Consider the following 14,223-nt stretch of genomic DNA (forward strand, 5'->3'; position numbering starts at 1 on the left):
TGCTGTGCAGGAAACCAAGAGGGTAACTATGAGAGAAAATAACAAAGGGGATTTATTTTGGAAAGAGTGGTCCAGGAGGACCTTTCTAAGTGATGATTAAACCTGAGACATGTAGGAGTAGCCAGGCAGGGGACAAGTGGGGAGAGGAGCCCTCCGGATAGAGGGAACAGCACGTGCAACAGCACAGAGGTGTGAGTTTGGTGTGTTGTAGGAGCTGAGAGGAAGCCATCATAGCTGCATGGTATTAAGAGGACAGAGCAATAAAGAGTGGCTGAGAAGATGGTGGACGTGGGGGAGAAGGTAGTTAAATCTTTACGGGTCATGTTAAGTAGTTTAGAGTTTATTCTAAGTGCAAGGGGAAGTCAGTCATTGAAGAGCTTTAGGCAGAGATGTTACATGATCTGTTTTTTAAAAAGACCCCTCTGGTTGCTGTGTGGAGAGTGAATTATAGGGTGACAAGAATTAAAGCTATCGACCAGGATGCCTGATGCCTACTTTTGGTGGGAAACATTAATTACTCAGGTATCCTTCAGTTGCAAGTGATAGAAAATCCAGCTTAATCTAGCTTAAGCAGAAAAGGGGAATTCATTGGCCGGTAACCAAGAGTTCAAATGATATAATCAGGACCTAATCTCATTCCGTATCTCCAGCTTTGTTTTACTCTGTGCTTGCTCATTCATGGGGAGGCTTTCACCGTGTGGTTTCAGGCTTGTGATGGAAAAAAGTGTGCTCTTTCCTGGTTGCTCAAGCAACAGTCTGATGACTAGGGCTGATTGGCCTGATTGTCTTGGTTTGGTTCATTTGTTCATCCTTGAACCAATTATTGCCAGTATATTCTGATTAAGCAGAGCAGTGTCATACTGTCATACTGTTAACTATTATTAAAATATTTAACAGTTGTTACACATGGACACTGACCACTAAGAAATGAGGTCAGACCTAAACAACTGGTATGACCATGGCAATGTACCAACTGAAAATTAGCCCTAGTCATAGGTCAGTTCCTTGATCTAAGGGTAGAATCAACTTCACCAGAAGTATGGGAGCTGAAAATTGGGGAGGGGTGGTTTCCTAAAGGAAAACTCAAGTTCTGTTATCAGAAGGAGGAATTAATGTTGGGCAGGCAGCATAAAAATACCTATGACATAATATAGTTCTACCGGAGCTGCCATAGGAAAAAACCCAAGATATTCCATTAAATGAGAAAAGTAAATTGTAGGATAATCAGTCTTGTTTATGTAATAACTTAACAAAACCAGGTACTTACAAGTATATTAAGTTCAACCATATGGCACTGCCATTTTGAAAAAAAAAAAAGCAAACCAAACTGTGATAAGCCAATATGCAAAATAGCAGTTCCCTTTGATATGTATTTGCAGAATCTTTGTCCCCTGTGATAAAAAACAAAACAAAACAAAACAAAACAAATCCAACATTCCCTTTGGGCACAATGTTTTCTTTCTGAAGGATGTATACAACTCTCAGCTCATATGCAGTTTAATGATGACTGATATGTCCTGAACTTTCTCACCTTCACTCACTTCTTATTCATGTCTGTATCCTAAGTGCCTAGCTCAATGCTTGGCACATAATAGGCATTCAATAAATATGTACTGTAATTCAATCTGATTGAAATTCACTATGTACTCTAGTGATTCATACTCAAGTACCTCCATGAAGAGGGAGGGTTTTTTTGAATCCTAACATTAGGCATGTGTTTATAAACATAGATGCAGTCCTCACACTGTACACTCAAAATGTTGAATACCTAAAAAAGGTGAATATTTAATAATTTCTCCCTAATCATATGCTGTTTTTACACAAAATCTTATAGAAGGTTTATACAAACCTGAAATTATCTTTTTTCACTGCTAGGTAGTGCACATGCAAAACGTGGATGATGTTTTCACTGGATTGTTTTTAAAATTGGGCAGGAAACTGTTACATGAATATATTAAAGTGCTGGGAAGAGAAACATATTTTTAAACCTACCTGTAAGTAGCTAAAATAGCAAAACAAAGCAATGTAACAATGCTTTTGGGAGATTCTGGGCCTAACTAGAATCATCTATAATGGGGACAAGATACGCTGGAAAGTGAAGAAAGATACTCAGGAGTAAAGGATACTTGTAAGAAAAATCATAGATGTGCCATGGATGAACTCATGTGGAAAACAAATTAATTAAAAACATGTTTAGAGGGATGCCTGGGTGGCTCAGTAGGTTAAGCATCTGTCTTTAGCCCAGGTCATGGGTCCTGGGATCGAGTCCCACATTGGGCTCCTTCCTCAGCAGGGAGCCTGTTTCTCCCTCTGCCTGTCGTGCTCTCTCACTCTCTCTCTCTGACAAATAAATAAATAAATAATCTTTAAAAAAAATAAAAACGTGTTAAGAGTGATCAGAGTGCAGGGGTGCCTGGGTGGCTGAGCCGGTTAGGCATCTGCCTCTTGATTTTGGCTCAGGTCATGATCTCAGGGCTGAGAGATCCAGGGTGGAGCTTGCTTAGGATTTTCTCTCTCCCTCTGCCCCTCCCCCTCCCCCAGCCCCCTGTGTGGGTGCGCTCTTCCTCTCTTAAAAAAAAAAAAAAGTGATCAGAGTGCAAAGTAAAATTAAATAAAAAACCACAATGTGAATCCCCCAAGAAGTTGATTCACAATGTAATGGATGTTATTTCTGAATCCTCTGGTGATTCTCTTTAGTGTTGGGCTTTACTAGGCAATGTTTCCAAAGGAAAAAAAAAACCCTTTAAAAAAATACCCACACAAAAATGAGAAGATTATATGTTAACCCACTTATAAGCACCTATATTTTGTTATATTTTATAATAATATGTTTATTTGGGAGTATTACTTTGGAGGAAATATTTAATTTCAAAATTATGTGGTCTGATAAACAGTAATCGGAGTCTGTCTTCATTTTTTCCCTTACATTTTTTTCTTTTGATTCTAGGTATCTGTAGTTCTTCCCCAAACAAGTCTGCAGACGCCGTTCAGTCAAATTGCTCCAGCTCCTTTCTGAATTTTGGTATGTGTGTTATTTTCCAACAGAGTTTTAAAAAAATGTTTATCTTATAGTATGATACAACTTTAAGTATGATTCAAATTTGATGTATAGGTCATTATATTTATATTCTTTCCATGCAATTTATCTTTTCATTTTTGACCTTAGCTACCTCTTAACATCTTACCTAGGACTGAAATGCCTGGCATAGCAGAAAATGAAGCTAGGCAACCAAATGACTCTGTTGGCATGTATTAAATGAATGTGACTAGCCAAAGCCAAATGAAGAAATTCTGAGATGCTATGATACTCCAGTTCCTAGCTAATCAAAGTTATAAAAAATACACAAACATGATAATAAGAACAACAGTTGCTATCTAATCTTATATCGCTCATTCTACATAGGAGCTGAAGCACAATTCTGACAGTTTAAAGGAATTGTTTGCCCCACTGCCCCTAACTGTAAACATAAAATAATTTCATATTATTTTAAGCATCCTATTATTCTATATGACATAAATTCATGATACTCTTTAAGATAGTATCACATATACTACAAATTTCTGTAAGAAGCATAGTAATTAATATAGGCTATTATTACTAAAAATTATAATTACCTAAAAAGCAGAACCCCTGAAATGGTCTGGGAGCCCCCTAGGGTTCCCTAGGACAAGACCTTGAGAACTGCTGCTCTGTGGTATCGTCCTTGTCTGTATGGTTAGAATTGGGTTGCTGCCACATCCAGATTGCAGGTGGCAAGAAGATGAGAGGAAAATGTGTAAGAGGTGTGGCCTCCTCTTCTGGTCTTAAGATACTGACTGGCCTGGAAGTGGCAACATCATGTCAGCTCACATTCCCTTGGAGAGAATTTGGACATGTGCTGCATCTAAATTGCAAGAGTGAGTGGGAAATGTAATAATGCTGGGGAGGCAGTTGCTGAGATACAATTCTATTCCTGAAGAAGCAAGGAAAGATTTTGGTGGAAAGGTAGCAATCTCTGCCACACCTGGATTATGGTCTCTATTCATTCCACTTTGGCCAAATATTTAACTAGAATCTCTGGATATGTTTCTTGAGCTGTAAAATTCTATTTGGATTACATTAACTCTAAGGTTTAAAATGTTAGGAAAAAAGAAGTTATTATTCTTATGAAATCATTTAGTTAAAAAATTCATATAGATTATTATATAACCTATGAAAAAAGCACCAAACTCTGCCTGGAACACAAACGTTCCCTTGCTTCCTTTTCTCTTAATCCGTGATACCACTTGAGTAACTCATGACCCATCTAACTTTACAACAGTCTGTGATCTAATATGAAGATAAAATATTAGAGAGCTTCCTCCATATTATTTCTTCTCAGATATGCCTAGATTTGAATATTTACTTACTTAAAAAGCACAACTCTTTCATTGGCTCTTTTTTAGAAAGGAAGCAATATAAATTGCAGTAATATTTTACTTAAAAAGGTATCTAAATGTGAATTAAAAAATTTTGTTTTATAAACATTTTTATTTTTCCTGAATTGGCCTACATGCAAAAAAAGGTAGCTCACTATTGTTCTAAACTATCAGAATTGATGAGTGAAAAAAACTGAATGTCGGTGTTCCTTAAATTTCAGATACTTAGTACTTGTATATTATATTCTTACTTCTATTCTCAGTCCACTTGGGTTATAGTCAAAATATCCGGACTGAATAGATGAGTTTGTGACTATGTGTATGAAACTATTTAACCTGAAATATTTTTCCTTCTTTTTTTCTTTTTTATCACTCAAAGGAGTAAAATGTACATGAACTTGACTGTGTGCTTCTCCCCCCCAATTTTTTTTTTATCATCACTATTATTAAAAATTTTTTTTCTGGTATTTAAGTTTTTATTTAAATTCCAGTTAGGGGTGCCTGGGTGGCTCAGATGGTTAAGCATCTGCCTTCAGCTCGGGTCATGATCCCAGGGTCCTGGGATCGAGCCGCACATCGGGCTCCTGGCTCAGCAGGGAGTCTGCTTTTCCCTCTCCCTCTGCCTCTCCCACTGCTCATGCTCTCTCTCTCTCTGTATCTCTGTGTCTCAAATGAATAAATAAAATCTTTAAAAATAAATAAATAAATAAATTCCAGTTAATTAACATACAGTGTAATATTAGTTTCAGGTGTAGAATTTAGTGGTTCTATTATTAAATTTAGTATTAGTAGGGTTCTTGTTTTTAATATTCTTTTCTTCTCCTCTTCCATACTCTCCTTTTCTTCTAGTTCTGGTATAGTGTTTTTGTGGTTCTGATTGAAGCAACACTTAAGTAGTTACGATGTGCCGGGCATTGTGCTGGATGCTTTAAGAAGTATCTCATCTGATCTTTTCATCAGTTCTGTTCAAAGCTTTCATTGTTCAGTTTGAGCGCATAAAGTTGCTGTGCCAGAGTACCTTGAAAATATACCATCATCAAAGAAAAGTCCTATGTTGAGACAATGTTATCAACCTGCAAATCTTTTTGAAAGGACCCAGAAATAGTTTTCCTTGGTTGTGCAAAATTTCCTTGTTTTCCTCCTTTTGGGGGGGGGGGGCAGAGGGGAGTGTTTGAAGGAGACAGATAAGTAAAAGTGATTAACTACTTAGTTTTTCAGGATTGTTTATTATTTTTCTAAGCTTTTCAAAGAGAATGTCTTAGTAAATCGAGTGCTTTCTGGGCTGAAGTAGAAATATAACTGAGTTTAATACAATAATTTTGTAAAGCAGTAGTGCTTATTTTTCTGAAATTGAAATTTCCTAGTTTTTTTTTTTTTTTATAAGTGTGTGGTGGGTGAAAAGATGCAGACGTAGGATATTACTTTAAAAAGCAAACAATTCAGGACGCCTGGGTGGCTCAGTCAGTTAAGCATCTGCTTTGGCTCAGGTCATGATCCCAGGGTTCTGGGATCGAGTCCCACATCAGGCTCCTTGCTCAGCAGGGAGCCTGCTTTTCCCTCTGCCTGCCGCTCCCTCTGCTGTGCTCTCTCTCTCTCTCCGACAAATAAATAAATTAAATAATAATAATAAAAAAAATAAAAACCAAACAATTCAATTAAAAAATGGGCAAAGGACTTGAATAGACATTTTTCTGAAAAAGACATATGCATAGCCAACAGGTATGTGAAAAGATGCTTGATATCACTAATCATCAGGGAAATGCAAATCAAAACCACAGTGAGATATCACCTCACACCTGTCAGAACAGGCATTATCAAAAAGACAACAGACAAGTATTAGCTAGACTGTGGAGAAAGGAGAACCCTTGTATAATGCTGGTGTGAATGTAAATTGGTATAGCCATTACGGAAAACAGTATGGAAGTTCCTCAAAACACAAAAAAATAGAACTATCACATGATCCAGCAGTCCTACTTCTGGGTATATATCCAAAGGAAATGAAATCATTACCTCAGAAGAGATATTGGCACCCCATGTTCATTGAACTATTATTTACATTAGACAAGACATGGAAACAACTTAAGTCTCCACCTGACAGATGAATGGATAAAGAAAATACATATATATACATTTTATATATACATATATATATATATATATATATATATATATGAATATTATTCAGCCATAAAAAAGAAGGAAATCCTGTTGTTTGAGACAACATGGATGAAACTTGTGGGCATTATACTGAGATAAGTAAGCTAGAGAAAGACAAATACTGTATGTTTTCAGTTCTATGCGGAATCTAAAAAAGCCAAACTCACGGAAATATAGAGTAGAATGGTGGCTGCCAGTGGCTGGGGGAGATGGAGAGATGTTGGTCAAAGGATACAAACTTCCAGCTGTAAGATGAATAAGTTCTGGGGGCCTAATGTACAGCATGATAATTATAACAGTACTGTATTATATACTTGAAAGTTTAAATCATAAATGTAATCACCACGAGAAAATGGTTATCTTATGAGGGGATGGAGGTGTTATTATTTAGCCTTAATGTGGTAATCATTTCACAATATATACGTGTATCAAATCATCATGTTGTATACCTTAAACTTACATATGTTATAGGTCAATAATATGTCAATAAAACTGGGGAAAAAAGGATATTACAGTTGACCTTTGAGCAATGTGGGGGATAGGGATGCCGCCCTGCTTCCCTTGTAGTCAACAATCTACAAAACTTAAAATCTCCCAGAACTTAACTCTTAATAGCATACTGTTGACCAGAAGTCTTACCCATAACATAAACAGTTGATTAACACATATTTTGTTTGCCATATGTATACATAAGCTAAAGAAAATGCTGTTCAAGGGTCAACTGTATATGCTGAATTACCAAAGGTTGTTGTAACCAGGGTTCTTCACTTCATCTAATTATTACCATTATTAAATTTGTAAGTGTTCTACAAAATTAAAATGTTATTAGTATTCTGTCATCACTTAAGCATTAACTTAAGTACTATGCCTTTACAATCTATTATTAAAATAAAGATGTTGCCAACTTTTTGAAAAAAAGTCCATGTACTTGCATATGTTATAATACACTCTAAAATCTATTCATTTCTATACTAAAAAACTTTTCATTCAATTTTATTTTTGTTCCCAGGTTTTGCAAATCGTTTTTCAAAACCCAAAGGACCAAGGAAACCACCAGCAACTTGGAATATTTAACACAACTTTGGAATATAGGCTGCAAGTGCATCTGCAGATAAGAATACTAGAATACTATTAGCTAAAATAAGGTTTCCATATTCATAATTTCAACAATGAAGATACTGTAATGTGTTAACAGCAATATTAGAAAAGAATATTCAAATAAGTGCCAGAAATTTTATGTTTTCATCTCATCTATATTGGGCTGGAAACTGGAAATAAGTTTGTCACTTGAGCTTATGTAGAGAACAGTGTATGAGAAACAGTTTTAGAATGGACTTATTTTTCATTCTGGAAGTTATTTTTATTCTTCTTTTCTACATAAATATAAACTTCAAAATATTTTTAAGAACTGTATCTCAACTGAATGTTACATTGCCAGGATTTACTATAGCAAGTGTTTCACAAAATCTGACTTGTGCTTGTGACAATGACTATTCCCTGGGAATTATTTTTGCCTAAATGTAATATACCTTGCACATCTTCCCAAAGGTGGAAAAACTAGAGTAGTAAGAAAAGGAGAAGTTATATTTAAGAGAATAAAATATGTAAATAAAGAGAATCATTTCTGTATTTGGATATATCCACTAACAAGATGTTCAACTACATTTCTGATAAGTTTTAACCAAAGTTATTCAGTTACCAAGTCAAGAAGAACAATCAGCAAAATAGCTATCTTTTGGTAGCATTTTTCATTTCAAAGGTCCTACATAAATATGTGCAACTTATATCCAACCAGAGGTTTAAAAAATTTCCTATATGAATATGGATCTGCCTTATTTTTAGAAAATCTGAGTTTTCAAATCTGATTTTATGTAACATGTAAGTTAGTGGGTAATTATTGTTACAGAGGATTCCCGAGTTCTAATGATTTAAGTTTTTTTTAAAACTTAGTTTATTTTTAACTTTTAGAAACATGAAATACTTAAACAGCATTTGTTTCATTACGAAGCCTAATGATAGGGCAAACTGGATGACGTGTTAACCTGTTTATTGTAGTACAACGTACACAATAGGTGCCGAATAAACTTTGTTTTTAAAAAAACTAACTTTACTGTAGTGTTCATTTAGCTGAATACTTCTCCAGGCACTAGTGGTATTTCTGAGTACTTCATTGTAACCAATTATTCCCAAAGATCTTTATCAAGGGCCAAATATATGAACAGAATCTTAGATTTGTAAAATCTAAGATCTTGACGATGGAATTGTGAATGAATTTCCGGGCAGCAACCTTGGTGAACAGTGACGATTTGGGGAATGTTCTGTGGTAGACACGCCTCTCAAATTTATGCAACCTTATACTTGCGACTTGAAAAAAAAAATCTTATTTAAAAAAGTTTAAAAACATGGTTTTCCGTCTAGAATTTTTTCGTCACTGTGGGAATGGATTCAAAATAAATGGCCCTCTACCCTTCTAGGCATGAGAGGGGATGTGGCTGGAAGGCGAGGTGGGGCGGCGCGCACCAGGCTCCCAGGCAGGTCTTGCACCTGCCTTGTTACGCCTGTAGCTGTAACCATAGCAGTGCCCACGAAGAGGTTAAAAAATGTCTTCACTGCGGCCCCACTCGATTCTAAACCCAAATCGCCCTCATTTTACATATGATCAAGTTCCCCTTTCCTCTTCATTTCATCGCTTGTCCAAAGATAAAAGGCCGCAGATTCTTTTACCTCACAAAGGTTATGAGAGGACTATGAAATTTAAAAGTACCTATGGAGACCACCTACTCCGTGTAAAATGACGAAGGGGCACACGAACACGATAATGGGAACGCGCCGACAGACTCTGAAAGCCACCAACATTGTTTCGGCCGTTAAGGCGGTTGGCGGCAACTCTCCGCCCAGCGGCGGTTGCGTCGCAGCCCGAAGCGTGACTCGGCGCACGCTCTCTTTCCGCTCCTCCACTCCCAGAGCCAGGGAGGCGGTGGGGGCGCGGGGGAACTACCGCTCCCAGGAGGCTCTGCGCCGCCCAGGGTGCTTTACAATAGGCCTCGCTCGGAGAGGCCTGCGGAGAAGCGCTGGGAACGGCCGCTTCCGGCATGTTCAGCTCCGGAGGAACAACCGCCGCGAAGTGGAGGGCGGGGGAGAGACTCCAATGCCCAGCGGGCCGTGCGCGGGCGGCGCTTGCGCGATACGCGGACGGGGGGGCGGTCGGGCCATTTAAATGTGTGTTTGTGGGTGAAATGGCTGCGCAGGTCGGAGCGGTGCGCGTAGTACGGGCGGTGGCGGCGCAGGAGGAGCCGGACAAAGAAGGGAAGGAGAAACCCCATGCTGGGGTCTCGCCGCGGGGAGTGAAGCGGCAGCGCCGAGCGAGCAGTGGGGGGTCTCAGGAGAAGCGGGGGCGGCCGAGCCAGGACCCCCCTCTCGCTCCCCCTCACCGGCGGCGTCGCAGCCGCCAACATCCCGGGCCGCTGCCGCCAACGAATGCAGCCCCAACCGTCCCAGGCCCTGTTGAGCCTCTGCTCCTGCCGCCTCCGCCGCCACCTTCGCTGGCACCCGCCGGGCCCGCTGTCGCTGCCCCGCTCCCGGCCCCAGGCACCTCGGCCCTCTTCACCTTCTCTCCCCTGACGGTGAGCGCGGCCGGGCCCAAGCATAAGGGCCACAAGGAGCGGCACAAGCACCATCACCACCGCGGCTCCGATGGTGACCCCAGCTCCTGCGTTCCGGGCGATCTCAAGCACAAGGACAAGCAGGAAAACGGCGAGAGGACTGGAGGGGTGCCTCTGATCAAGGCCCCCAAGAGAGGTGAGAGCAGGCGAACTGCCCCGAGCTTGGGCTCTAGGTCTCTCTCAGTTCTGATATCCCGCCCCTTTAGCACTGAAAGACGCCAAACGCTTACTTACCTCCTGCTGCTCTACTCCCTTAAGCCCACGGGGGTGGACTCTGGATTTCAAACCGTTGACACAGCCTGACCTACTTGAGGCTTCTCGTTTCGAGGCCGAGCTGTCAGTTACTAACCCCCTTACCAGGCTCCCCCCTCCCCGCCCCCGCCCTTCACCCCGAGCCTTTACCAACGTTTGTTTTCAAATTCGCCAGGCTTTCCGCGCCGCGCGGTCCTCGGCGTGGGATTAGTAGCTGGGGTATTAAAAAAACTGTTTTTCTGAAGTAAAGACTTGTCGCTTAAATCCTTTCTTCTTGTTGTCTTTGGTGGAAATCTTTGATATTCACTCTCCTAGGCTCCAAAATATTCACGGGTATGGTGTGGGGCTTTAATGAGTTTGAATTCTTACAGAGGTCACTCGACTCACAGGTTGCTTTAGCTTTTGCAAGGTAAAATAGCAGACGTAGTTTGTAGTGGTTCTTTTTTATCCGGAGGTGAAATCTTTTTTAATTTTTATATTAAATCTTAATTCTGGGAAGAGGGTTGGGAAGGTTTTCTCTCCCTTTTGATCCTAGGAAATAGGACTAACCGTGCCTGTGAAAAGTGGGAAATGTGCAGTAGTGAATAGTTAGAAGCAAGAAGTCCGGTTACAGTTTATTCTTTCTGGCACACACAAAAAAATTGAGAATTTATTTAATTCCAATAACCCTCACTAAAGTCAAGAATATTGCACCCAGAAAATACAGGACTACCCAATTAAATGTGGGATCTAGAGAAATTAGGTTTACCAAAATTGGTATCTTCCTGTTCGCAAGTACGTGTAGCATTTATTTGTATTCTCTGTAGGAGGGGGGGGGTAGGAATTTTGATTATACCATGGATTTTTATATGATTTTATATAATTTGTTAGTTGTATTTCCTCAAGAAGATTTTAAGATACAAGTATCTTAATATTTCTTAGTATTGGGCTAGCTGGGTTATTCCATGTTTATGAACAAAGTCTTTCAATTTAAAGTTTTGTGTGTTTTGGATTCCTTCCATATACTTGGTCTTGACTTAAGTCAGTTTTTTTGTGGTGCCACATCCAAATAGTGCAGTTTGTTGCAAATAATTAGTCAATAAATATTTATTGAACTGAATGAAATCTTTCTTCCTTTGGTGGTATCCAGATGTTATTTTGAAGAATAAAACTTGTGCCAATCTGACAGGACTGCCAGTTTCCACCACCAGAATGCAGTGATCTTGCTGTCTTTTATTTCTCATCTTCTCTTTTCTTGTGTGTGTGTGTGTGTTTTAACCATACAGAGGTAGAGGGAATCTTAGAGATCAACCAATTCAAATTTATATTGTGGAAGAGGAAACCCAGGCCCAAAGTAGTGAAAAGACTTGCCTAATTAAGTCCCAGTTAATTAGTACCAAGTACAAACATTAAAAATATTATTTTAATGAATAATTGGTGTAGTAGGGAGTAGAACCCAGATCTTGAATCCCAGTTCAAGCATCCTCCCCCCAGTGGCTTGTTGTTCCTTTCTTTTTTTTTTATGGTATTTCCTTTTTCCCCTTCTTGGCTTACCCCTTCCCCATGCCTTGGCATTAGAATGGCAGTAGCCAGCTCCATCAAAAATTTCTGACCTAGCCCCTTTTTAGGGTGGGATAGTGGCAATTACACGTATAATAAAGTGTGCTTCTCTGAGGATTGCACAGGCCCCTGTTCTTTAAAAAACAAACAAAAACAAACCTTTAACTCATTGCTGTCTGACAGAACTTTCTCCAGTGATGGAAATGTTCTATATCTGTGCTGTCCAATATGGTAGCATTAGTCGTATATGGCCCTTGAAATAAGTCTTGAAGACTTAAATGTGGCTGGTATAATTGAGGAACTGAATTTTTAATTTTATTTAATTCATAATAGTTTCTTTTGGCTAGTGGCTACCATATTGGACAGCACAGCTTGAAGCATTTGTAGTTTGCCAATATGTGAAGAAGTGGGGTAATTTCAACATCTTACCTTTTTTGTTGTTGTTGTTAATTGAAATACAGTAGACATACAATGTTATATTAGTTTCAGATATACAACATAATGATTCGATATTTGTATGTATTGTAGAAGGATCACCATAATAAGTCTAGTTTAAACATTTTAACTTTTGAGTCAGGGACTGTTGGATTATGCATTCTGCAGGAAAAGGGCTCCCTGGCCTTATACATGGGGGGAAAAACTGTACATGGCCTTATACATGGGGGGAAAAAGCCTTCTAGATATGTGACATATACTGGCATTTTAAAAGTTCTGAGAACCCTACAGAAAACAAACTGGCTTAACTTTGTTTAATCCAGGCTTTTGCACACATTTTGGTGGATATCTTTACTTTTTTCGCTGAACATCTTTATGCTTGTTACAGTGGTGTGCAGGAGGCATGCCTCTGGAGTCAATCTAAGTTTAACTTGTGGCTCTACTACTTACTGTTTGATCATGGGCAAATTTCTTTAACCTCTTTCAGCTTCACTTTTCCTGTCTGTACAATGGGGTTCTAGTGTCTGTTTTACAAGGTTATTATGTGGATTAAATGGGGCAATATGTGGAAAGTACTTAAAACAGTGGCTGATATTAGGCACTTTTAAAACGACCTTTTGTTATTTTATCAAACTTTGTCCTTGAAACAACTCTTAAGATTAATAAGGAGAGTGGCTAGACCCTTGTTATTTACAGAGTTATGTCTTCCCTCCCTTTTCCTTAAGATTTTCAGAAACTATTTTAACTTTTTATTTTGAGATAATTATATATTCACAGGAAATTGCAAAAATAGTGCAGAGAAGTTTTTACCCTTCATTAGTTTTTCCCAGTGGTTATATTTTACATAATTATTATATAATATCCACACCAGGAAATTGACATTGGTACAATGGTGTGTGTATAATTCTGTGCCATTTTATCACCTGTAGATTAGTTTAACCACCACTGCAATGAAGATCCACAACTATTCCATCACCACAAAGATCCCCCTTTTGCTAATCCCTTGAAAGTCTTAGGTACCAACTCTGTCTCCCCACCTTCCCTAACCTCTAACAACCACCAATCTGTTCTATAACTCTATATCATTTTGAGAATGTTGTAAATGGAATGATACAATATGTGATCTTTTGAGGCTTTTTTCACTCAGCATGATGTCCTTGAGATCCATTCAAGTTTTATCAATAGCTCACTCCTTTTCATTGCTGAGTAGTATTCTACGGTATAGATATACCACAGTTTAACCATTCACCTGAATAATGTTTCAGCTGTTTCCAGTTTGGCTATTAGAATAAAGCTTCTATGAACATTCATATTCAGGTCTTTGTGTGGATGTAAATTTTCATTTATTTCTCTGGGAATGCAATTGGTGGGTCATAAAGATGTATGTTTATTGTTTTTTTGTTTTTTTTTAAGTTATTACCAAACTATTTTCTAAAATGTCTGTACAATTTTACATTCCCACCAGCAGTGTATGAGATTTCCACTTTCTCCACATCCTTGCCAGTATCTGGTATTGTTACTATTTTTATTTTATCTGTCCTAATAGATGTGTAATAAGTATTACCTCATCATGGACTTAAGTTGCATTTCCCTAGTGGCTAGTGATATTTAACATCTTTTTTTGGTCATCATTTGCTGGCCATATATCTTCATCAGTAAAATGTCTCTTTATGTCTTGCCCATTTTCTAATTGAATTGTTTGCTTTTTTTTTTTACTATTGACTTTTCAGAATTCTTTGTATATTATAGGTATGGGTCCTTTGTCAGATATATTGTTTGC

General features: G+C 38.6%; 2 protein-coding genes and 1 long non-coding RNA gene across 8 annotated transcripts in view; 2 read left to right on the forward strand and 1 right to left on the reverse strand.

The window, feature by feature from the left end:
* PTPN22 (protein tyrosine phosphatase non-receptor type 22) overlaps positions 1 to 8,660 on the forward strand; it is a 58,335-nt gene extending 49,675 nt beyond the window's left edge. For 3 of the 5 annotated variants that reach the window (XM_078072581.1, XM_036088464.2, XM_078072580.1), the window contains 2 exons: positions 2,948 to 3,022; positions 7,565 to 8,660. In XM_078072581.1, coding sequence (XP_077928707.1) covers positions 2,948 to 3,022; positions 7,565 to 7,629 — 140 coding nt within the window. In that variant the 3' untranslated portion in view covers positions 7,630 to 8,660. Of the gene's footprint in view, positions 1 to 2,947; positions 3,023 to 7,564 lie in introns of those variants that run through there. The other 2 variants (XM_078072583.1, XM_078072582.1) reach the window with 2 other exon arrangements.
* Positions 1 to 10,552, reverse strand: part of LOC144381880 (uncharacterized) — a 36,080-nt gene extending 25,528 nt beyond the window's left edge. The window contains exon 1 of the long non-coding RNA XR_013447976.1: positions 10,452 to 10,552. This is a non-coding gene — a long non-coding RNA (uncharacterized LOC144381880). The remainder of the gene's footprint in view (positions 1 to 10,451) is intronic.
* RSBN1 (round spermatid basic protein 1) overlaps positions 9,648 to 14,223 on the forward strand; it is a 46,421-nt gene continuing 41,845 nt past the window's right edge. For both annotated transcript variants that reach the window (XM_036088465.2, XM_078072584.1), the window contains exon 1: positions 9,648 to 10,353. In XM_036088465.2, the coding sequence (XP_035944358.1) occupies positions 9,648 to 10,353 (706 nt within the window). The remainder of the gene's footprint in view (positions 10,354 to 14,223) is intronic.

The sequence above is a fragment of the Halichoerus grypus genome, chromosome 5 (genome assembly GCF_964656455.1).
Source record: "Halichoerus grypus chromosome 5, mHalGry1.hap1.1, whole genome shotgun sequence".
Lineage (NCBI taxonomy): Eukaryota > Metazoa > Chordata > Mammalia > Carnivora > Phocidae > Halichoerus > Halichoerus grypus.